This window comes from Mus caroli, unplaced genomic scaffold (assembly GCF_978045245.1).
Source record: "Mus caroli unplaced genomic scaffold, Mus_caroli_1 scaffold_14, whole genome shotgun sequence".
Taxonomy (NCBI): Eukaryota; Metazoa; Chordata; class Mammalia; order Rodentia; family Muridae; genus Mus; species Mus caroli.
This window is the reverse complement of record NW_028227269.1, coordinates 103647266-103668519: the sequence shown is the minus strand read 5'-3', so window position 1 is coordinate 103668519 and position 21254 is coordinate 103647266. Positions and strand designations below refer to the sequence as shown.

At 45.9% G+C, this 21254-nt stretch overlaps 1 protein-coding gene across 1 annotated transcript in view; it reads left to right on the top strand.

Annotated features, from left to right (window-relative positions):
• Nucleotides 1-20804, top strand: part of Atg2b (autophagy related 2B) — a 64564-nt gene extending 43760 nt beyond the window's left edge. The window contains exons 29-42 of the mRNA XM_021179653.2: nt 217-358; nt 2113-2315; nt 3537-3763; nt 5039-5147; nt 5743-5937; nt 6632-6733; nt 11531-11609; nt 11969-12173; nt 14322-14391; nt 14806-14888; nt 15486-15607; nt 16028-16182; nt 16863-17012; nt 19634-20804. Of these exons, the coding sequence (XP_021035312.1) occupies nt 217-358; nt 2113-2315; nt 3537-3763; nt 5039-5147; nt 5743-5937; nt 6632-6733; nt 11531-11609; nt 11969-12173; nt 14322-14391; nt 14806-14888; nt 15486-15607; nt 16028-16182; nt 16863-17012; nt 19634-19864 (2073 nt within the window). The 3' untranslated portion in view covers nt 19865-20804. The remainder of the gene's footprint in view (nt 1-216; nt 359-2112; nt 2316-3536; nt 3764-5038; nt 5148-5742; nt 5938-6631; nt 6734-11530; nt 11610-11968; nt 12174-14321; nt 14392-14805; nt 14889-15485; nt 15608-16027; nt 16183-16862; nt 17013-19633) is intronic.
• Nucleotides 20805-21254: the final 450 nt, after the last annotated feature.

Genomic DNA, 21254 nt, shown 5'->3' with positions numbered 1-21254 from the left:
TCCTAGTAGTGCCATTCCCTATGGGCCAAGCATTCAAACACAGGAGTCTATACGGCCGTACCTATTCAAGCCACCACAGATGGGTTTGGTTTTGTTTGAGAAGTGTTTTACTTTGTTTCCCAGGCTGGCCTTGCGTACCTGGATCCCTGTGGTCCTCTTGCAGCAGCCAGGAGTGTGGTCGGCTTCACTTACTTTTAACTCCGATTTCGGTTGTAGGTAGATTCCAGCGCTCGGTCATCTTCACATGGTCCAGTGCTTCCTGAAGCAGATCAGCAGATTTTACGGGACCTGATGAGTGACGCCATGGAGGAGGTTGATCTGCAGCAGGCCTCTGTCCCCGTCGGAGCACAGGCTAATGGTGAGGAGGGCCTTTCCTGGGAGCGCTGCTAGGGTAGCAGATGCCACGTTATTTGTGTTCTCATCACATTTTCAGTAAGGAACTTAAGACTCATCTGGATGTGTGGGTACGCACTAGCAATCAGCTCATCTGAAGAAGCAGGCTGTCCCCTGGAAGAACCAGCCGTCAGGGGACAGACACTACTGCGGAGTGACTGAGACATGACACAAAACAGACTCAGAGTGTGGCCTGGGAGTCCTAGGGTCCGGTGAAAACAGGCTAGCTGGCTGTGGAGGTGGTGCAGCCTGGCAAGCCATAGGTTTGTCTGTACTAGAATACAGAGGGAGGTAGGTGTGTGCGATTTGTACACGCCCATCTCAGTAAAGTTGGATAAGCACCAGGGAGCAGATGAATGAAGAGCCTGACAGCCACATGGAGCGTGCACATATCCATAGCATCCTGTATATTCGATGGGCATAGTTATCTCTGTGTTTTGTTTGCAGATAGGGTTTCTTTATATATAAATCCTGGCTTTCCCAGAACTTACTGTGTGGGCCAGGCTGACCTGGAGCTCAGAGATCTCCTGCCTCCACCTCCTGAGTGCTGGAATTAAAGGCATATACTACAGCACCTGGTGGGGAACCTTGTTAACTCTAAATTCTGTAAACCTTAATTCCAAAATAATACTTGATGGACTGGTGGTACTTGCCTATGAACCTAGTGCACGGGAGACAGAGGTAGTGTCAGGAACTCATGGATAGCTTTGGCTGTCCATAGTGAGTGTAAGGCCAGCCTGTGCTCAGTGCATCTTAAGAAGATCCATGACATTATAAAATATTATGCAATAAATGTTCCATTCATTGAATTTAGGGTAGATTAAAACTAAGGCTATGAGCTAAGCTTCCAGCTTCCTATGCACTTTATAATAGCTGTGGCTAATAGGAAGGGACCCTGCTTGCATATTATAGACACATTTTCATTAAAATCTGGACAGTGAGGGAGCTGGTGGGCAGGGCTGTTGGCAGTGTTCAAAGCTTGTCCAGGAGTCTTGAGACCAAAGCACTGACTTAGGCATTTTTATATTCTTCCTGACATGTCCCATTTGGTTTGAATGAACAGAAAGAATGGATAACGGCTAAGTAGTCTAAGCCCTTCTAGCACAGAGTTTTGGTATGTATGGTATCATTCTGAAAGCTGCATGGGAACAAGTTTCAGCATGGGTTCTGGAGCCCAGGTATCAGCTCGGCCTTCCCACGCAGAGTCCTGTAGGTTTTTTGGGGTGGGGGGTCTGCTACTTGTAATGTTTTTTCTTTCCCTTTGCAATTTTACCCAAGGGTTTCCAAGATTGAACTCTGGACACTTTTCCGTTTCTTCCACCTACAAGAGAATCCTGGCCAAGTCAAATCGCCAATTAATGGGAGCCAACCAGAGCTGAGTGCCTGAGCTTCTCTTGCACAGGATAGCTGGGAAGGAGCTGTCCCTTTCTTGACACTGTCATTCATTTTCTTAGTAGAGAACTTGAACTTGGTTACCAGTCACTTGTTTGTGCTGTTGAGGTATTTCTGTGTCTTGCTGAGATGTTTTGGGAAAGTTAGTACAGCCCTCCATGAACCCCAGCTTCCCAGAGCTGTGGTAAGAAGTAGAGAAGGTTTGTTGTTATAAGAAGTATGTAAGGTCACGTAGATGAGGGCACTCAGTACACTGCGCCTGCCTGTGGTTAAGAGACCTTTGTCGGTGGCTCAGAGAGGGCCGGATGTTTCTGTCTTGCTGTCTAGGTGTCCTGGATGAAAAGTCTCACACTCAGGAGCCGTGCTGCTCAGACCTCTTCCTGTTCCCAGATGAGAGTGGAAATGTGTCCCAGGAGTCCAGCCCTGCCTATCCGTCGCTCACTCACCACTTGATCAGTGATGGGGTGACCGGTGTGACCGCTGAAAACGATGACTTCTGTATTCTTTTTGCACCAAAAGCAGCCGTTCAGGTAATAAACTGACAACAGTTACAAATTAAGTGGACCAAGGGCATTTGCAGATGTTTTGAATCTGTAACTCTTCCCACTTCAACATTACTCCCTCTTGTAATCTACATCACTACCGTTCCAACACGTGGGTCAGCGATGCTTCACGCTTGCACAGTTTCTTGCACGATTAGTGAAATGCAGTTGCTGTGTGTCAGGGCAGTGTAATTAAATGACAGGAAGTGGGCTACAGAATGGCTAGTGTAAACTCTGCAAGAATGGAAACGTCTGTGAAGACTGGTTGAGATGAGTGCACACACAGAACAGCCTATAGCACCCTCACAGTGACCGTGCTCATGGGACAGGTTCTGAGAACTCTCTGGTAAAAGAAAAACGAACAGAGACACTCAGAATAAGCCTAGAATTAGAAACATGATAATTTAACCAATGTTGAAATTTGTCAGGTTTTGGTTTAGAATGCAGTATAACTGTAAACAGTAATAATAGAAACATATACATACGGGCTGGAGAGATGGCTCAGTGGTTAAGAGCACTGACTGCTCTTCTGGAGGTCCTGAGTTCAAATCCCAGCAACCACATGGTGGCTCTCAACCATCTGTAATGAGATCTGATGCCCTCTTTTTTTTTTTTGGTTTTTTCGAGACAGGGTTTCTCTGTATAGTCCTGGCTGTCCTGGAACTCACTTTGTAGACCAGGCTGGCCTCGAACTCAGAAATCCGCCTGCCTCTGCCTCCCGAGTGCTGGGATTAAAGGCGTGCGCCACCACGCCCGGCTCTGATGCCCTCTTCTGGTGTGTCTGAAGACAGCTACAGTGTACTTAATGTATATAATAAATAAATCTTTAAAAAAAGAAACATACACAAAATCTGTGTACTTTCATTATCAAATACTAAGATCCAAATTACAAATTCAGAAATTATTCATAAGGTGTTTTTTTTTTATAGAACAGGTTTTTTGTTAGGACAGTAAAGTATAGTATGTTATGATTACTGCCAGAAACTATTCCCAAGTGGGTGTAGTGGTGCATGCCTGTAATCCCAGGCCTCGGGAGCGAGGCAGGGGAATCACTAGTTCAAGGCACCAATCAGAGCTATAGTATGAGAGTCCATGTCAGAGAAAATAATTAGCCCATTTTACATACCGAAATAATGAGGGAGAATGTAGCCTGGGGGAGCCCCTTAGTCTGCGGTGTGAGGAGAGGGTACCACTGTTGGTGTGTTTCAGGAGAAGGAAGAAGAGCCAGTGATAAAGATCATGGTTGATGACGCCATTGTGATCAAAGATGACTATTTCAGTCTGCCCATCACGAGGACGGACAGCAGCAAAGCGCCGCTCCACTTTCCCATTCCTGCCATCCGATATGTTGTTAAAGAGGTCTCTCTGGTGTGGCATCTTTATGGAGGCAAGGACTTTGCAACAGCTCCTCCAACTTCTCCAGCTAAGAGTTACATGTAAGTTCACGTGATGAATCAGTACACCTCTATGTCTGTGCACTACATGTGCAGTGCTCACAGAGGCCAGAAGAGGGCGTTGGATCCCTTGGAACTGGAGTTATAGGAAGTTGCTGGGACTTGAACTCAGGTCCTTTGGAAGATCAGTCATTGCTCTTAACCACTGAGCCATCTTTCCAGCTCTGGAGTTTATCTTAAGGATGAATGAATTCGTATTCAAATACATTAAAAGTCATACCTAAAATTGGCTGTGCTCACGTATTCACTAAAATGTTGACTTGGATTTTCACTCAGCAAGCATTTTCAGGAACCCGTCATGTGTTTGTTCCAGAGGGAGAGAAAGTTGTATGACTGAATAGTGTCCACAAAATGAAGTGAGTGTGTCAGGAGGCAGAGCTCATGTTTGCCCTGAGCCCCTAGTAGCTGACAGGGTATGGAGCAGAACCAAGTATTTTTATTTTGTAAACTTTTTTCTTACTACTTTATGTGTGTGACTGTTTTGTCTGTCAGGGTCTGTGCACCACATGCATGCTTGCTTCTCTTGGAGGCCAGAAGAAGGGAGGGAGTTGGGTCCTCGGTAACTGGAGCTATGGATGGTTCAACCACCGTGTGCGTTCTGGGAACCAAGTCTGGGTTCTCCGCAAGAGCAGCCATTGCTCTTAGATTCTGAGCCATCTCTCCATTCCCAGAACTGTTTGATTAAGGAAAGCAGCATTCAGTCATGGGAGGCGAGGACAAATAGAAAGAGTGTGCTGGGGCTCGTGTGTGTGTGGGTGGGTGTGCCAGTGGGCTGGCATGGGAGCTCCCGGGAGGGCAGAACCGTGTGGCCCAGTGGCTGAGCTCCCTTTCCTCCTGCTGCTGTCTGAGTGCTCTGTGCAGACCGAGCCCTGCTCTGCTGTTGACGTGGGTTTCCTAGTGCCCAGCATCATGACTTGGTTTTGCTCTAGGTCTGAATATTTAGCAAACAAGCTCCTGCTCTAATGGTGGTAATCAAATTGCATTTTCAACATATCCAAAAATAAAAGACCCTGAGCCTAAGGCATTGCATGTGGTAAGCATGTGCTAGATACCCACGCTCCCTCCGCGGGCCCAGGCAGGTATTACAGGCCTGTACCACCGGTTCTGGCTAAGCGGTATGATTTGGTTTGTTGTGCTGTTTATGCAATATTCTTGTAGTTCTCTGGTGCTTTCTTTATTTTATTAATTTTTCTGGTGTCATTTACTAAATCGAATACTTTTTTAACAGGTTTTTTCCTTTTCTTTCTCCATTTTTAGTAGTCCCCACAGCTCACCTTCTCAAACACCTACAAGGCACGGGCGCCACACAGTCTGTGGGGGCAAAGGAAGGAACCATGACTTCTTGATGGAAATACAGTTAAGCAAGGTAAGATGGTGTTTATTGGAAAGGGAAGAATCACTTCAGTAGCCATGATCGTAGGTGATCTCTTGTTATGCCCACGCATTCGCCCTTCAGCCCCTGCCCTGCAGAGTAGAAAAGTGTAAGGATCTTGTACAAGTCTCACCTTTTTTCTTTGATGCTTTGAGAAGCCTGGGGTGTTTTTGTTTTCCCGGCCACCCCTGGAGCAGGGGTTCCCGGACTCCCCTGGTGGCCACTGCAAGATGAGGTTTCTGAGCTCTGCCCAGCATTTGCCTTTCTTGTGAAGTCACTTGAAGAACCTCTGCTCTATTGAAGTGTCTCACTGGGAAGGCCTGCCTTTGCCTTTGGACTGTACCTGTGGAAAGTCCCTGTGAACATCTGGAGGCCATTCACATTGATGGAGCGTGGCCAAGAGGCTCACAGATTTAACTTCAGATCTAGGGGATTCTATCCCCTAGACCTGACCTCTGTAGGCACTGCATGTACATGATGCATAGACAAGCTCAGCCACAAAAATAGACATACATAAAATCGCATAAAAAATGGAGAAAGTCAAATTTAAGTGACAGTCAAGATTGCTGTGTTGTTCTTATCTGTTAAGGTGAAGTTTCAGCATGAGGTCTACCCTCCGTGTAAGCCTGAGTGTGAATCCAGCCTCTTAGAACACCCAGTCTCCAGGCAGGTCTTCATCGTGCAGGACCTTGAAATTCGAGATCGGCTGGCAACATCACAGATGAATAAGTTTTTATACCTGTATTGCAGCAAAGACATGCCTCGTAAAGCCCATTCCAACATGGTAAGAGGCCTGCAAGCCCCGCTCTCTTAGTAGTTGTAGAAAAACATGTTTATTTTTGTCTAACTGCAGGAGAATTGGAGTGGGGATAATTACCAGAAGTGGAAAAAAAAAGTGGGTTATCTCTTTTTAATTTGAAAATTCCTGTTAAATGTACTATTTCAAGTTTTGTGTTTAAGAGTTAACTGTGCAAACTGTGTTCCTGACTATAATTGCCAGTGTCTCACACCTCAGGTACAGAGCCGTGTGAGAATGGTTAGGGTTGCTGCTGGCCCTTCTTCACACTTAGACTTTAAATGTTAGTGAGGTGGGGGTGGCAGGCTCTAAGTTGAGGTGGTCTTACAGAGGCTGGCTGGGAAGCTGGGCCGGTGCACTGGCTTTGAGATCTCAGCAAGCGCCTTGGAGCCTGCATCTGCAGAGTTTTCATTTGCTCTTGTCCCCCAAAGAGAGCCATAGAAGATTTTATTGCGGTTTGGACAAGCTTTTAAGGAAGGGAGGGTAAATATAAGCCTCTTTCTCCTCTTCCTTCTTTCTTCTTTCACAGATTCTCACTATCTAGCCCAGGCTGGCCTCAAACTCAAAATTTTACAGTTTTTTCCTTAGATGGGAATAAGATTATTTACTATTTATTTATTTATTATTTGAACGAGACCAAGGTCATTATGTCACTGGGGAAATGCGCTTCTCTTTTTTGTAGCTGACAATTAAAGCGTTGCACGTACGTCCGGAGTCTGGCAGGTCACCACAGGAATGCTGCTTGAGAGTGTCCCTGATGCCTCTTCGCCTCAATATTGACCAGGTTTGTGCCGTGGGCAGGTCAATGCATTTGTGAGAGTGAGGAGCGGCTGTTCCCGTTGGCCATCTGTGTGAGCAGAGTGAGGAGTCACTGTTGGTTACCTTGGACTCAGAAAGTCATATAGCTCAATGTGAAGTTTGAAATCTGGCCTTTTGGTGAGCGAATGCTATGTACTGAGGATTCTTTCCACGTGGACCCCCAACTCAGGTCTACATAGATCTTACGGACTTAAGGACTCCCGGATAGGTTAAATGTTAGAAGGGATTATGTTATACATTCTACAAGAGTCTTTTTTGTCCTAGGCAGAATGACAGCTAGTAAATGATTAGTAAAGAAGCCGTAAAGCAGATTTGTGGCGGGTTGTAAAGAAAGTCCTTTCTCATACTCAGACGAGCTTCTATCAGATGTCCTTGGGCCTCTGAAGGAGAGAGGCAGTAACTCATGTTTCATGAGCATTACATGGGATGATGTATGGGGAACATTTCGCTTACTTAGTGCCTGGCATCGCATGCTATATAGAGATCAGGAATATGAACTTAGATGAACATTAGCTAAAACAAGCAGCAGCTGCAGAGCATACATGCAATTGTAAAGAGCAAAAGCTCTTGATACATCTTCCATTTCTTTGGGTTCAGGTAGGCATATTTGTAGATACCATTATTCATTTGCCTAAATAATACTGATTTAGTATTGTCACTTAAATAAAATTTGGGTAATCTGTTTCAGGCAAGTGACAGGTACCTCAGATATCAAGTGAAATGCCCATATTGTGAACAGAGCAGGCCAGCCTGAGAGGATGTGTCATGGATGTAAGAGCACGTTGGGCTTGCATATAATGCTTGCAAGGTTCTGAGCCAGTCAAACTTAAGATTTGTTTGTTTGTTTTATTATGGGAATATATTTGATATGCATACTTTTACAGGTCTATTTTTATATGTTTGTTTATATGTGTGTGTGTGTGTGTGTGTGTGTGTGTGTGTGTGTGTGCAAGTGCCTACAGAAGCCAGGAGAGGGCTTCAGATTCCCTGGAGATGTATCTGTAGGTGCTTGTGAGTTGCACAGTGTGGGTGCTGAGATCTGAACTTGGGTTCTCTGTAAGAGCAGCAAGTGCTCTTACCCACTGAGCCATCCTTCTAGCCCCTTGCTATCCATATTGTAGTTTATTCATATGATGGCTTCCTAGAAATATAATGAAATATTTATGGGGATGTTGATCTGTGGGTAGAGAAGACTAAGTCAGAGTCGTCTTTATTGCATGGCCTTACCAATCTTAGCAAGCTCAGTTTTCTATAATATTGACTATAATCCCTTGTGCAAAGCTATAAAGCATAGCTACTGTAAGGAAGAATTATTAATCTTAGCGGCATCAGTAAAGGAAACAAACTGGTCACATTGAGGAAGAATGAAAAAAGTCCCCTGAGACTATAAAGTACCTCAGCCCTGCCACAGCTGTCTAAGGCCTCTTCCTCACTTACACGTTGAAATATCACACCATAATTGTGTAGGAGACCACATGTCTGTGTTCTCATTTCTCATGAAAGCAAGTAAGTTAATGGGTAATAATGCTTGGCCTAGCCTCTTCCATACCAAAACACTGCTTCCTCCTGTATTGAAAAACTGCATTGCTTGTGCAGTGAAGCACATGTGCATCCAAAGAGCACCTAGGCCTGTAGCTAGGCAGTTAGCGACAAGTAGTGCGGGACTAGGTCCTGTTTGTGGTGCTGAGGACCGTGGAGGTTGCATAGCCGGGCCGTGCAGAGCTAGGATGTCAGAAGCAGGACTTTCTGACCTCCCGTATTGTTGACTGGGAATCCGTGTGAGGAGGACAGAGCGTAAAGATCTCTCAGGAATGCGTCCTCATCCCTACCCTGCACTAGACGCAGCCCTGTCTCCAAAGACCTCTGTGGTGGGAAAGCTAACTGAGCAGGTGCACTTAGTACAGCCCATGGCCACAGGCATGGACACAGGCGTGCCTGTGCAGGAGAGAGCAAGGGATGCTCAGGAAGAAGGGATGCTCAGGAAGGACTTTCTGGAGGCCATGGCACTCCTCTGGCCTGTTCACCAGTTGCAAGACCAGGGAGGGGAGGGTGTCTGTGAAGGCACCAGGGCTTTGGGCCTGGGTGGAGGCCATGCAGGCCCTCACCAAGGGCTGGGAGAGCACTTGGAGTAGGACGTACACATTTCCTTTAGTATTGACTACGATTGCTTTTGCAGAACCATAAAGCATAATACTGTAAGGGAAGAATGATCTTAGCGAAAACTGTGGTCACATGACGTCATCCTGTGTCATGGAGTGAGCATAACATTAAAGCAATTCCGTGACTCTCTAAGCCTGACTGTACTGTTAATCTGCTCTGTCACGGAACCTCAGCTAGGCATAAATGTTTTACAGTCAAAGCTTAACACTGAATACAGACCCTAAGTCTTAAGTGTTTAAATGACTGTGCTGAAGTATTCGTAGATAACAAAGCATGCAGCTCTTAGGTCTGCAGGGGAGCTTGGCATACTCTTACAGTGGAGTAGCTGCTCGCTCTATCGGCTGAAGTGCTGTATCTCCTCCCCACATCTTGAGGTAGCCATTCTTCTTTCCATCACCTCAGTTGTCGTCATCCTGGGCTGGGTTCTGTATGGGTTAAGGAAGTATGTTTGCTTCTTCCTCTGGACTGTGTCTGTGAGGCTCATGTGTCACAGGTTGGGGTCACTCTACATGGGCCCCGGCTTACCCCCTGCTGGTTTGCACTTATTTTTAGTGCTTATAAATAAGACCATTGTGAAATTTGTTTATAAGTGTTTGTGGACATATTTTTCATTTCTTTTGGGTAACTTGAATGTGTGTCTATTTTTACACATGTATACATACTTGTAGTATGTATATGTACATCTAATACATATAGTACATAAAAGCAGAAGTTCTGTGTTGTATGTAGTGTTTCTGTGTCTTTGTTTGGGGTTCCTTGATGGCTGGTGATGTGTACCTTTTCACATCCTTTTTGGCTGTATCTTCTTTTGTGAGGTATTGTGATTTGCTGTTTTTGTAGTGGGATGTAAATAATAAAAAGAGCATCATAAAATGCCAGGGTTTCTGTGTCTTCCTCTTCAAGAACAACTCTATATCTAATACTTTCTTTTTTTGAACAGTGTTATAGTTAAGACATTTACAAAATTCAACTGTCACCATCTAGTGGTAGTTAAAGAACAGCATTTTATACTGTTAACATGTAATGCTGAGTATGATACATACATGTAATAAGCATGTACAGGGTAAATAGTATGTGCTTGTACCTAGCATGGCATAACGACGAACCCTCTGTGAACCTGCTCCTTGCCTCAGAACCAGGTTGTTCCATATTGGTGGACCTGTCTCAGACCTCTGGGCACCATAGTACCTATAATATTGTCATCTGTGTCATTTAAATATAATGTACATGGAATGGCCAGTAACTAAGTTCTTGTAACTAGTGGGTCAGACTTTTGTGTGTATCAACATTGTGTCCCTGTAGCTCAAAGTAGTACTGTATCTGGTGCAATGTGAATTGTTTATAAACTTAGAGGTTTTGATTGAGGGGAGGGTAGGGAGGAGTGAGTTCAGACTTTCGGTTTTGTGGGTTGTTTTGTTTTTATTATTTTTTGAGACAGAGTTTCTCTGTGTAGCTTAGAAACTCACTCTGAACACCAGGCTTGCCTCCAGCTCACAGAGATCCACCTGCTTCTGCCCCCTGAGCACTGGGATTAAAGGCGTGTGCCATCACTGCACCTATTTTGTGGATTCTTTGGTTATTGTTTTAGGTTTTTAGAAGCAGGGTTTCTCTGTATATTCCCTGGTTTCTGGAGCTCATGCTGTAGACCAGGCTGGCCTGGAACTCAGAGATCTGCTTGCCTCTACCTTCCCAGTGCTGGGATTGAAGGTGTGTGCCACCCCTTCTAGCTCACTTGTGTGTAAGTTTGGGGCAACTGGAGGACTGTTGTCCCAGAGCTGGACACTGCCTTTCATATATGATCTCAGAAAAGACTACACCAAAGGGGGTGAGGTAGTTGGTTTGTGTTTATTATTTCCTTAAAGGACAGGCTTGCTATGCTGTGGCTAATGTGGAGTCTGCTAATGTCGCTGAGGCTGTTCTTGAGCTCTTGTCAGTCCTCCTGCCTCTGCTGCCTGCATGCTGGAAGTATAAGCATGTGCCACCTCACCAGCTTTAAATTCCCATTTTGGTATCGTGTTCAGTAAGGAAGCTGTCTTAAGGTAACGGGGTGTGGTTAAAGAAGGAGTGATTCCCATGGAGTTCAGTGCACAAGGTGAGCGCACAGGGTGTGCACTGCTGTTAGCACTGATGCCACCCACCACTGCTCGTGCAAAGAGCAAAAGAAAGGCACTTTGATCTATAAATCCTTTCTCCACATTTATGTTTAGTTTTGTTTATGTTCTTGTTTTGAGACAGGACCTGAGTAGCTTTGCTTATCCTGGAACTAGTGATATAGACCAGGTGGCTTCCCTGTGGACCAGTGCTCTGAGTGCTGGCACTAAAGGCCTATAACGTATACTACCATGCCCTGCCCAGGCCTAGCTGGTTTTTAGTTTCCCTATTTTGCAATGTTGTAAATGTTTTCATGGTTGTAAAAAATAAAGGGATGAGGGGTGTGTGTGTGTGTGTGTGTGTGTGTGTGTGTAGAACAAGAATGAGTGCAGCAGAGGCAGAGTGGTAGAAATGCCACCGACAGGTGCAATGACTGCTGTGTGAGGTGAATGACAGGGACAGAGACCTCAGACGCTGTCCTGTCAGTTACAGTGACTTGTCTCCATTCCAGGACGCCTTGTTCTTCCTCAAGGATTTCTTCACAAGTCTTTCTACAGAAGTGGAGCTTCTACTGACTCCAGATCCAGAAGGTACTTGACACAGTCTGAGGGTTCTGCCCTAAGTAGGAAGTCACTCAGAAGTGAGTCTAGTACCTGAAGCCACGTAGTACTTGGTCAGCCGCACGCCATTGTGGAGTGACTGCTGACTGAAGAGACATGGCCACCCAGCACCACCAGAGGACAGGACTGCACACTGCTAGGAAAAGCTCAAAGCTCATGTTCCAAGCACAGTTTTTTGAGTCAGTACACATATGTTAATGTAACAGTTACAGCTTCAGGGCAGAGCTCGGGCACCCGTCAGTCAAGTGCAGTATGCAGCCTCACCAGCATCAATTGCTATGGTGCTCAACAGGAGCAGAGCTAACTTGAAAAGCCCCTTGTGTTTTCAGTTACAAAGTCTCCTGGAGCTGATGTCACCTGCAGTTTGCCAAGGCATTTGAGTACCTCAAAGGAGCCAAATCTAGTTGTTTCTTTTCCTGGGCCAAAACAAGCTTCCCCGAACCATCGTGCCAATTCAGCGGAGGGCGGTAATGGACTGGAGGAGGACGTCTCTGCTGAGGAAACTTCATTTAGTGACCAGCCTGTGTTTTTTAGGTGAGTGCATTTATCTTGCTAAGAAGTGAAGTTCTCTTGCAGTTTTAAAGATGGCTCTGGAGAGTGTGGGTGGGTTGACAAGCATGAGGTGACGTCAGTGTTCTTTCACGTTGATGTATAAACTCGGCTGTTTGTGTAGCTGGCACCACTTAGTAACCTGGAATCTCTGCTGGAAGCTCCTCTCCGCCTGCTGCCCCTCCCACTTCAGGTCCCCATGTGAGTGAATGTTTGCACCTCATAAACACGGTGCGCTGCGCCTTTGCCGCTCCACTAGCTGCGCTTTTCCCGGTGCTGAGCCCTCAGTCTGCTCCTCTCAGTCCCTGCCAGGTCTTTTTCCTGAGGCTGTGGGCACTCTGGGAAGCCCAGGCCCCTGCTCGGCTGCTGCTTGGCTGTGTGGCCAGCCGGACAGTCTGTTCCTTCCTCCTTTCCTCTTTCCTAGCCTTGTTGCTCAAGGCTAGAATCTTGGCATTATGGAAAGAGAAAGATCAAAGAGAAACTCATCCCCACCCCCGTTGTCTGTACCCCTCTTTCATTCCAGGGCCTCCAGTTTTTCTGTTTTCCCTTCTATGTTGTGAGAGAAGACCTTGGGAGTGGCCCAAGTGGGCATATTCAGAAGATATTTTTAAAATGCCGTATAATAGTGGTGATAGATGTAGAAATAATGCCGTGTAGGAAAGGCAGGGAGGACGGCAGGTATGTACTCTGCCGGGTTGGCGCTTCTCCAGTAACGTGTTCCCTTTGTTAGTCTCCTACAGTGATTCTTTTATGTTTAGGAAAAATTAAATCTTAGTGACAACTTCAGGTCTTATATTGTAGTAATCACATATAAATTGCCAGTTTGTAATCACAATCCTGAAAGCAAGAAATTTGACCCTTTGTATGGAGACAGGTCTCACTGTGTGACCCAGGCTAGCCTCAAACCCTAGATCTTCCCTCCTTACTCTCAAGTAGCTGGGGATGCAGACATGTGCCATTCTTGATAATCTAACTGAAGGAAGGCAGACCTGTGTAGCTTTACCTGCTTACTTAGGCAAGTGTTGATTTTTTTATTTCTTGCTAGGTTATTTGAAATGTGGAAAACACCTTATAGATTTCATTCCTGTTCTGGAAGGTCCAGAACCCTGAGGTGATAATGAGTGGTAGCGTAGCAGAGTCTCAGTTACTCGCTCCTCGACATGTTAATGTCCACAGAGTTAGGCTGGCCCGCTCTGTTACGGTCCTGATCCTCACCCATCTGCTCACTGCTGACTTCCCAGTGATGCCGTAGGAATCTTCCTTCTCCCTCTGCAAGTGGCTCTTACCGAATGCATGCCTGACCAGTGCTCTGTCTGTTAACACGTCCTATCCCATGGGGAAGAGAGGAGCTGGAAGGCTGGGGCAGTAGTGCTGGGGTGGGCTTCTCTGAGATAGTTTGCTGCTGGAACCAAGAGCATTTACTCTGTTGGGCAAAATCCTGTTTCAGGTTCTGAGCCCTCAGTTTGCAGTCAGCTTTTGGAAGGCAGCTCATTGTATTGGCTGTATATAGCTCATTGGCTGTTTGCTATCAGTCCATAGTTTTAATTTCATCCCCAGCATTCTCAATGTTGGTATATTGGTATCTGCCCACAAGCATTAATTTCAGAAATTCTTACCAAAATTTGCCAGTGTATGTTATTTTTACAATGATGAAGAACTGAGGCTCAGAGAGCTGTGACCATACACACTTGCATCCCATGTGGTGTTAGGAACAGGGGCCAGGCCTGGCTCTGCTCACATTGAACAGGGATGGTCTCCTTGCTTTAAGTGTAAAGGTCAGTTTTATCATTTGTCCTCTGTATGAGAATATGCAAACATACTTTCCTATGGTTAAACATTTAGTAAACCAAGGAAAGTTTTTGGTGACAATATTTAAATGCATTTAAACACAATAGAGAACATTTAAATAAATACTTAATAAACTAAGAAAAGAATTTTGTGACAATAGTTAAAAACAAGAAAATTTATGTTTAGTCATGATTTTAAGACAAGGGGGAACTAAAAGGCATCCTTTTTTATTGAGAGCATAAGATGTGCTTATAATTTATGTTGTGGTTTTGTTTTTATTTTTAATAAATTAGGTCTAATTTCATGATCAGTAATTTGAATGTAAGTAACTCCTTTTGTTCCCAGAGAATTTAGATTCACGGCAGAAGTTCCCATCCGGCTTGACTACCACGGCAAGCACGTGTCGATGGATCAGGTGTGGAGACTCTGCATGCATGCACAGTACACAATTGTCTTTAAAACATTACATTGACTTATTGTAGAGGGAGCGAGTGTGTGAGGCAGGGAGCACTTATGTGGAGGACGGAATGAGAGCAGATTTTCTCCTACACTGTGTAGGGCCTGGGGATTGAACTCAGGTCGTCAGGCTTGGTGCCAAGCACCTGTACTTGCTTTTAAAGTAAACACTAAGTACTGTGAGTGACTTTCATACATGTCGGCAGTTAGCTGATATGATGGGCTGTGCCATATAAAATATATTTTTCTGTAAATAGTTTAAGTGTTTCTCGTCATTAAGGAATGTTGCTTAAACTTTCCCTAGTAACAGCTGTGTTAAATGTTGAGTCTCTCCTTGTTTTATGGACTGATTGGCCATTCTTCCTGTTTTTAGGGTACATTGGCTGGGATTTTGATTGGCCTGGCCCAGCTGAACTGTTCGGAGCTAAAGCTGAAAAGGCTTTTCTATCGGCATGGGTGAGTAGACAGAGCTGCTGAGGCGTGAAGGTGAGGGCACAAAAGCTAGTGTAGAGAAGAGCAGAGTTTCTCACAGGCAAGAATGCTCATTTGTGAGTCTGTGGGAAGCTCAGCCTGGAGCACCGTCCTGCCCAGGGCTGGGGTTTGCTTGTGACTGGAACAGAGCAGGTATTCCTTGAAAGTGTCTGCAGTTCAGGATAGTTACTGTAACTTACTGAAGTGTAAATGAGCTTACTCAGCATGCAGGCACACAGATTTGGTTGTGACTGGTCGGACTCTGTGCTGAGCCTTGGACCATGGAGGGAGAAGCACAATGGGAGACAGTCCTGCATGTCCAAACTTCCAGTCTTTATAGGTCTCTCTCCATCTGTTGTGTCTCTGTGTTATCTGTAGCCCTCAACAGTCTTCTGACTGACTCACACAAAGAATTAGGAAGGGAAATTAGTAGCTGATCTGTATTTCTCTGTGTGTAGAAGCACTTAGCCATTTTGGAGCATCTGTATGTAGCACTTGTAATATGTAGTTTCTAAATGGGGAAAGTCCTGACTTACACATGTACCTTTACTTCATCTTTGCACTGACGGTCATTTGCTCTAGTTTGCTAGGTATTGACAAATTGTTCTCATATGCAATCTCGGAATGGCTCAGTGACATTAAGAAGAACCAGCTACCAGGAATCCTGGGAGGTGTTGGCCCTATGCATTCACTAGTTCAACTAGGTGGGTTGCCTTGAGAGTCTGTGTGAAGAATATTTTTCTATGGAACCTACCTGCATACTAACGTGCACTTAAAAGCTTGCCTCTAGTTTCACAGTCAGAACCTCCATCAGGGTTAGACCATGTGTGCGTGTGCGCGTGTGTGTGTGTGTGTGCGCTTTTCATGATGGTTTTACATTGCAATGAAAATGTTCTCGATATACCTGATACAGAAATATTAAAATAGAGTTACCCACCATCCCACCCCCAACTTTTTTTTACTGAACTTTTTGAAATGACTATTAGAACACGTTCAACCACACAGATGGCCCAGCCTGTGTTTCTGTTGGGAGCTGGGCTCTGGAGCCCTCGGTGAGAATGAGATGAGGAGCCACAGGGTTGGGCGCTTTCACCTACACTTCTCATTGTGGTTTCTGTGTCCAGTGCAAGGCCTGAAGGACTTGGTGTGGCTGCCCATTGAGCAATACCGGAAGGATGGCCGAATCGTCAGGGGCTTCCAGAGAGGCGCTGCTTCCTTTGGTACCTCAACTGCAATGGCTGCCCTAGAACTCACAAACAGAATGGTCCAAACCATACAGGTACTATTTCCTGGCCTGCTCATCTGGAAAGATAGGTGCCCTGGGCAGCAACTGGGCTACTTTTTCAAATGGCACCATGAAGATGTGTGAAACGTTGAGGGTGGACATCACTTGTAATGACTTACTATTATGCTTAGTGCCCAGTGTCCTCATACTTTTGACCTGTAACCTCCCAACTACTCAGGTGTGCACCACCACACCCTGCTTGGTGCTTGGTGCTTGGTAGTTACTGAGATGTCTGGTACTGAGCACTTCTGTAACAGTTGTAGGATACGTGCTGAGTCTGCATGCACAGTTTAAGAAGGTAACCATTGAGTCATCAGGGGCTTTATCACTGAGCTGTGTGAAAGGGTCCGCTAAGTTTAAGAACACGTAATGGAAGTTACGCTATGAAGTATTAAGCATCGCAGAGTAACATGGGCATTCTGGGTAATAAGAAGGAGGGGCTGAGTACGTCAGCAAAGTCCAGATGCCAGTTTCTAGCTTTGCATCCCTGTTCATAATAGGGAAGTCCTAAGCTCTTGTTCTGAGTGTTGAAGCAGAGGCACTGTGTGTGTGTGTGTCTGTCTCTCTCTGTGGGGCTCTCTTTACCCCCGCAGGAGAGCCTCTCCCTCCACACTTGGGGCCCAGCTCTCAGGCTATTTTCTAATCCATTTCTTCCTTCTGACAAAATGACCCAGGCAGCTGCAGAGACTGCATATGACATGGTGTCTCCGAGTACCCTTTCCATTGAGCCCAAGAAGGCAAAGAGATTTCCTCATCACCGATTAGCCCACCAGCCAGTAGACCTGAGGGAAGGCGTGGCCAAGGCCTACAGCGTTGTAAAAGAGGTATGTAGAGACGTCTGTGGATAAGTCAGGACTGCTTGCATGCACTTCTATTGTCTTGTTAGGTGGTGAAATCCCATAACCAAAAGCAACTTGGGGGGGATTTGAAAAGCTTTATTTCAGCTTATAGCTCCACACTGCAGTCCATCAGTGAGGGAAGTCAGAGCAGAATTCAAACCTGGCCTGAACCTAGAGGCAGGAACTGAAGCAGAGGCCACAGAGGAACAGTGCTTACCACTTCAGAACGGCTGGCTCAGCCTGCCCTTTTCTTATATTAAGGATCTCGTGCCCAGCAGTGACACTAGCACATCAGTCACTTAGGAAAATGCTCCATAGGCTTGCCAACTGGTGGGGGCATTTTCTCAGTTGATGCTCTCTTCCCAAATGACTGTAACCCTATCAAACTGACCTACAACTCAGCCAGCACACCTGGCTTCCCCACAGAGTATTCACTGACTTTATTGTTTTGGAGGAATCCATGGGATTGGAATGTAAGCTGCCAGTAACAGCATGTGACTCGTGTGTGAGACTCGGAGATTGCCGGGTAGTGAGTGGTGGGCTGCATGCAGTGGTGTGAAGGGGAGGCTGCAGACAGCCAGTACTCACTGCTGGGTTCAGTGCCTATTCGTGCTTACCTTAGGTCTGCTTAGGTAGTGCTACTTTTCAAGGAAGACCCCAGCCCTGCCCCCGTTCCCAGGCCTTCACTGTTGTGAAGATGTCACAGCTTTTCTAGACAGGTTTGTACAGTTAGATTATGTAAGTATTTCTAAGTAGAACACAGAGGGTTTATATACACGTGTATCCTGTAACCCATCTTTCAAGGTCCACCTATAGACACATAATGCCATTTACATGGCCTCACAGCATTTGTCATAGGAATAGGTCACTCATCTTTTCCTGATGGTGGGCATTTAGTTTCTGTTTTGTTCCCTGTGTGACGCTGAAATGGGGAATGTCTGAGTTCATATGTGCAAGAAGTTCCCCGGGGTGGAATTGTTGAGCAATAGTATGGGAAGCCCCAGGTTAGTGTTTGCCATTTGCTTACTTACTTTTCTGTTTACTGTGTGGTCAGTTCTCTGAGGTCCAGGCGTGGCAGCAGGAGCATTGTGTTGCTGTCTTCTCACTCTCTGGCGAGGCCTGGTGCTCCTTGGGTATCAGGCACTGGCTTCCTTCCTTTTGCCTCCTTACTGCTATGACACAGAGAAGCTTGTGGTCATTCTATGTAGGATTTGATGCCAGGGTTTCACTGGGTGTGTTTCTAACCATAATCTGACAACAGTCAGAAGGTACAGCAGTCCTCATGGCACAGGAGTAGCCTTTGGTTCCCAGAGAATTGGATCTGAAGTTCTTTCTCTGTTTCCATCTCGTAATCCCAGTGCCAAGGTTACAGACAGCCACTTGACCCCACCTTCTATGTGTGTGCTGGGACCCAGATTCTGGTCCTTCTGCTTGTGTGTGTGGCTTTGATAAAGGGACTTGAGGCAGAAAGCGTTTATTTTAGCTCACAGTTCAGGGCAGTGTGCCACGTTGGGGAAGTCAAGGCAGCAGGAGCTTGAATCAGCTGGAAATGGCTTCTGCAATCAGAAGAGTGCATTGCTACTAGGACGTAGGCAGCTTGCTTTCCACTCTGTACAGTTGAAGATTCCCTGCCCAGGCAATGGTCTCACCCACAGTAGTGGCGGGTCTTCCTTCACCAATTCAGGTAATCAAGACAATCCCCACGGAGCCCCTCTCTAATCCTGACAGTCCTTCCTCGAAACTCCCTTCCCAGGTGATTCCTGGCCCTGCCAACTCTCTCCGGCTCCATAGGACTTTCTGAGCACCCCACCTCCATTTAGTCCTGTTGGACCTGTGTCTGCCTGTGCTGCTGCTGGTTTGTCTGTGAGCTAGCCTGTCAGACAGACAGACAGCTAGGTTCTGGGTTAGGACCTCAGGCTGTCTCTTCTGGACTCATCACTGAAGCTGTCACAGTGGACCCACGCTTCAGTCTCACAGATTCAGTGACACAGTAAATGACACAGATCCAGAACTCTAAAGTTTGCTGTCACTGCCAGCCTGTGTACACTCAACCTAAAGCTTAGAAGTTGTGGCAAAGGTGGAATGCTGCTGAAACTGTGGTTTGAACTCCACCTCAGGGTCTCTGAATTTTCTTTGTAAGCCAATAAAGTGTTCAATTTGGCCTCTTATCTTAAATGAATATTCTATGGTTCTTTTCTGATACAAGGCCATTAATTGCAGCTGGAGCTTTCTTGTGCTGCATCAGAAAGTCCTCACTGTGGTCCTCTATCGGGCATGTGCTCAAGAGGCCCTATTTGCAGAATTGTACTTAGCTAGAGGAAGTAATTGAGGCAGAAGTTGCTTTTTAGGTCAGGATGTGTTTCTGTGGGCTTCCTCGCTTGAACTAATTCAGCTCCATTTTCTACACACTAGTATGACAGAGAAATGCTGAGTCATGGGGAGCACCACTTTCCTGAGCGGCTGGGGGAGGGTGGCATGGTGTTTGCTTGTTTCTCTGTTGGTCTAGGTGGAGACATATTGGTTAGCTGCACTTCAAGTGTGTAGTGCGGGCACCTTAGCTTCTGACCTGAGCTTTCTTCCTCTTTTCTGCCTTCTCACCTCTGCAGGGAATCACAGACACAGCTCAGACCATCTATGAAACGGCGGCTCGAGAACACGAGAGCAGAGGGGTCACTGGTGCTGTGGGTGAAGTTCTGCGGCAGATCCCACCGGCAGTGGTCAGACCCCTGATTGTAGCCACCGAGGCGACATCAAATGTGTTAGGTGGCATGAGAAACCAAATTAGACCAGACGTTCGGCAGGACGAGTCACAGAAATGGCGCCATGGGGAGGACTGATCCCACAGTGTGACTGATTGCACCACACTGTGTGGAGCTGAGGGCAGGGGCCTAGTGGCAGCTTCCTAGGAAACTAGTTCAATTCATGTGCCCATCTCAGGAACAAAAGCAGTTCTTAGTAAAATAATTTAATATCAAAACAACACACAGCCAAAAACTTGTGACATTTTAGGGCCTGGCACTTGCCTTTCGGAATGGCTGGTGTCACAGTCACTAGAGATTTGCTGCCCTGTGGAATGCTTGCTTTCATTAAAGTGACTCTAATTGTACTTGTTACTGACAAGAGCTCATTGGGAATGAGTTTGTAAACAGTGTTGAGTGCTTAAAGAAAGGGGAGCACTCCTGAGGCCCTGGGGAGCACTCTTCATAGTTCTGAGGAGTTGATTTTTCAGCTCACAGTGACAGAAGCTACAGGGAAAGTGAAGCAGCTAGGGCTCTAGTGTCTGTCAGGTAGCGAAAGCCGTGCCTCCCTCAGGCAACATGTGCTGTGCTGCACTTTATCTTCTGTGAGTGTGCGTTCGTGTCTGTGTGTGTGTCTGTGTGTATGTTGTGTGCGCACATCTGTAATATGATGCAAGGTATGCTGTGTTCTCTGTGTTATTTACAAGGTTATATAAATACGATGTGAAGTGAAGATGTCTCAGAGTTTTTGGTAAAGGAAGGTAACCTAGTGTAAGTTTCTGTATCCTAAATGCAAGTGAGAATGTGAGCTCTGTGGTGAGCTGGGGCCCACGCATTGCTTATGTGTCCACTGTTAAGTACTTAGTGCAGACCGTTAGTGTCAAGGACATTGGAAGTGGGCTTTATTCTTAGAAAGATAAATAAAAATACTCCCCAGTATGTTCTAGACAACTAATTCAAAGTACCATTTTTACTTGGTTAATAATGTACATTTTGATAACTTGTTGGGAATGAATAAAGTATTTTTATTTAAAGGTAAGATTGTTGCATACGTCCATGAACATTTGTTTCTCTGAAAGCATATTTGTTGATGCAGTGCTCTGATTGACCAAAGGACATGTGGAGATACCTCGGAGCTGATTGTCACTGTCACTCGTTAGGAGGAGGAGTAACTGTGTGTGATTTGTGCCTAGAGAGTAGTCCAGCAGAATGGACCTGGGGCTTTGCAGTGCTGCATGCTCTCCCTCTTGGTTTGTAAATGTTGGTGGCTCTCGGGGATGCTGGACACCACAGCAGCATTTGGTTTGTGCGTGAGGAAGGAAGTCAGTTTCACCCTCAAAGAACTCTGAACAAGGAACCAGGTCAACCTTGACTCACAGCCACAGCCCCAACCCCAACCTCTAGAGCTGGTTCAAAAAACAAAAACAAAACAAAATAAAAAAACCTAGTCTTATAGACATTTGCATTCGCTTGATTTCCTTTTGTTGCC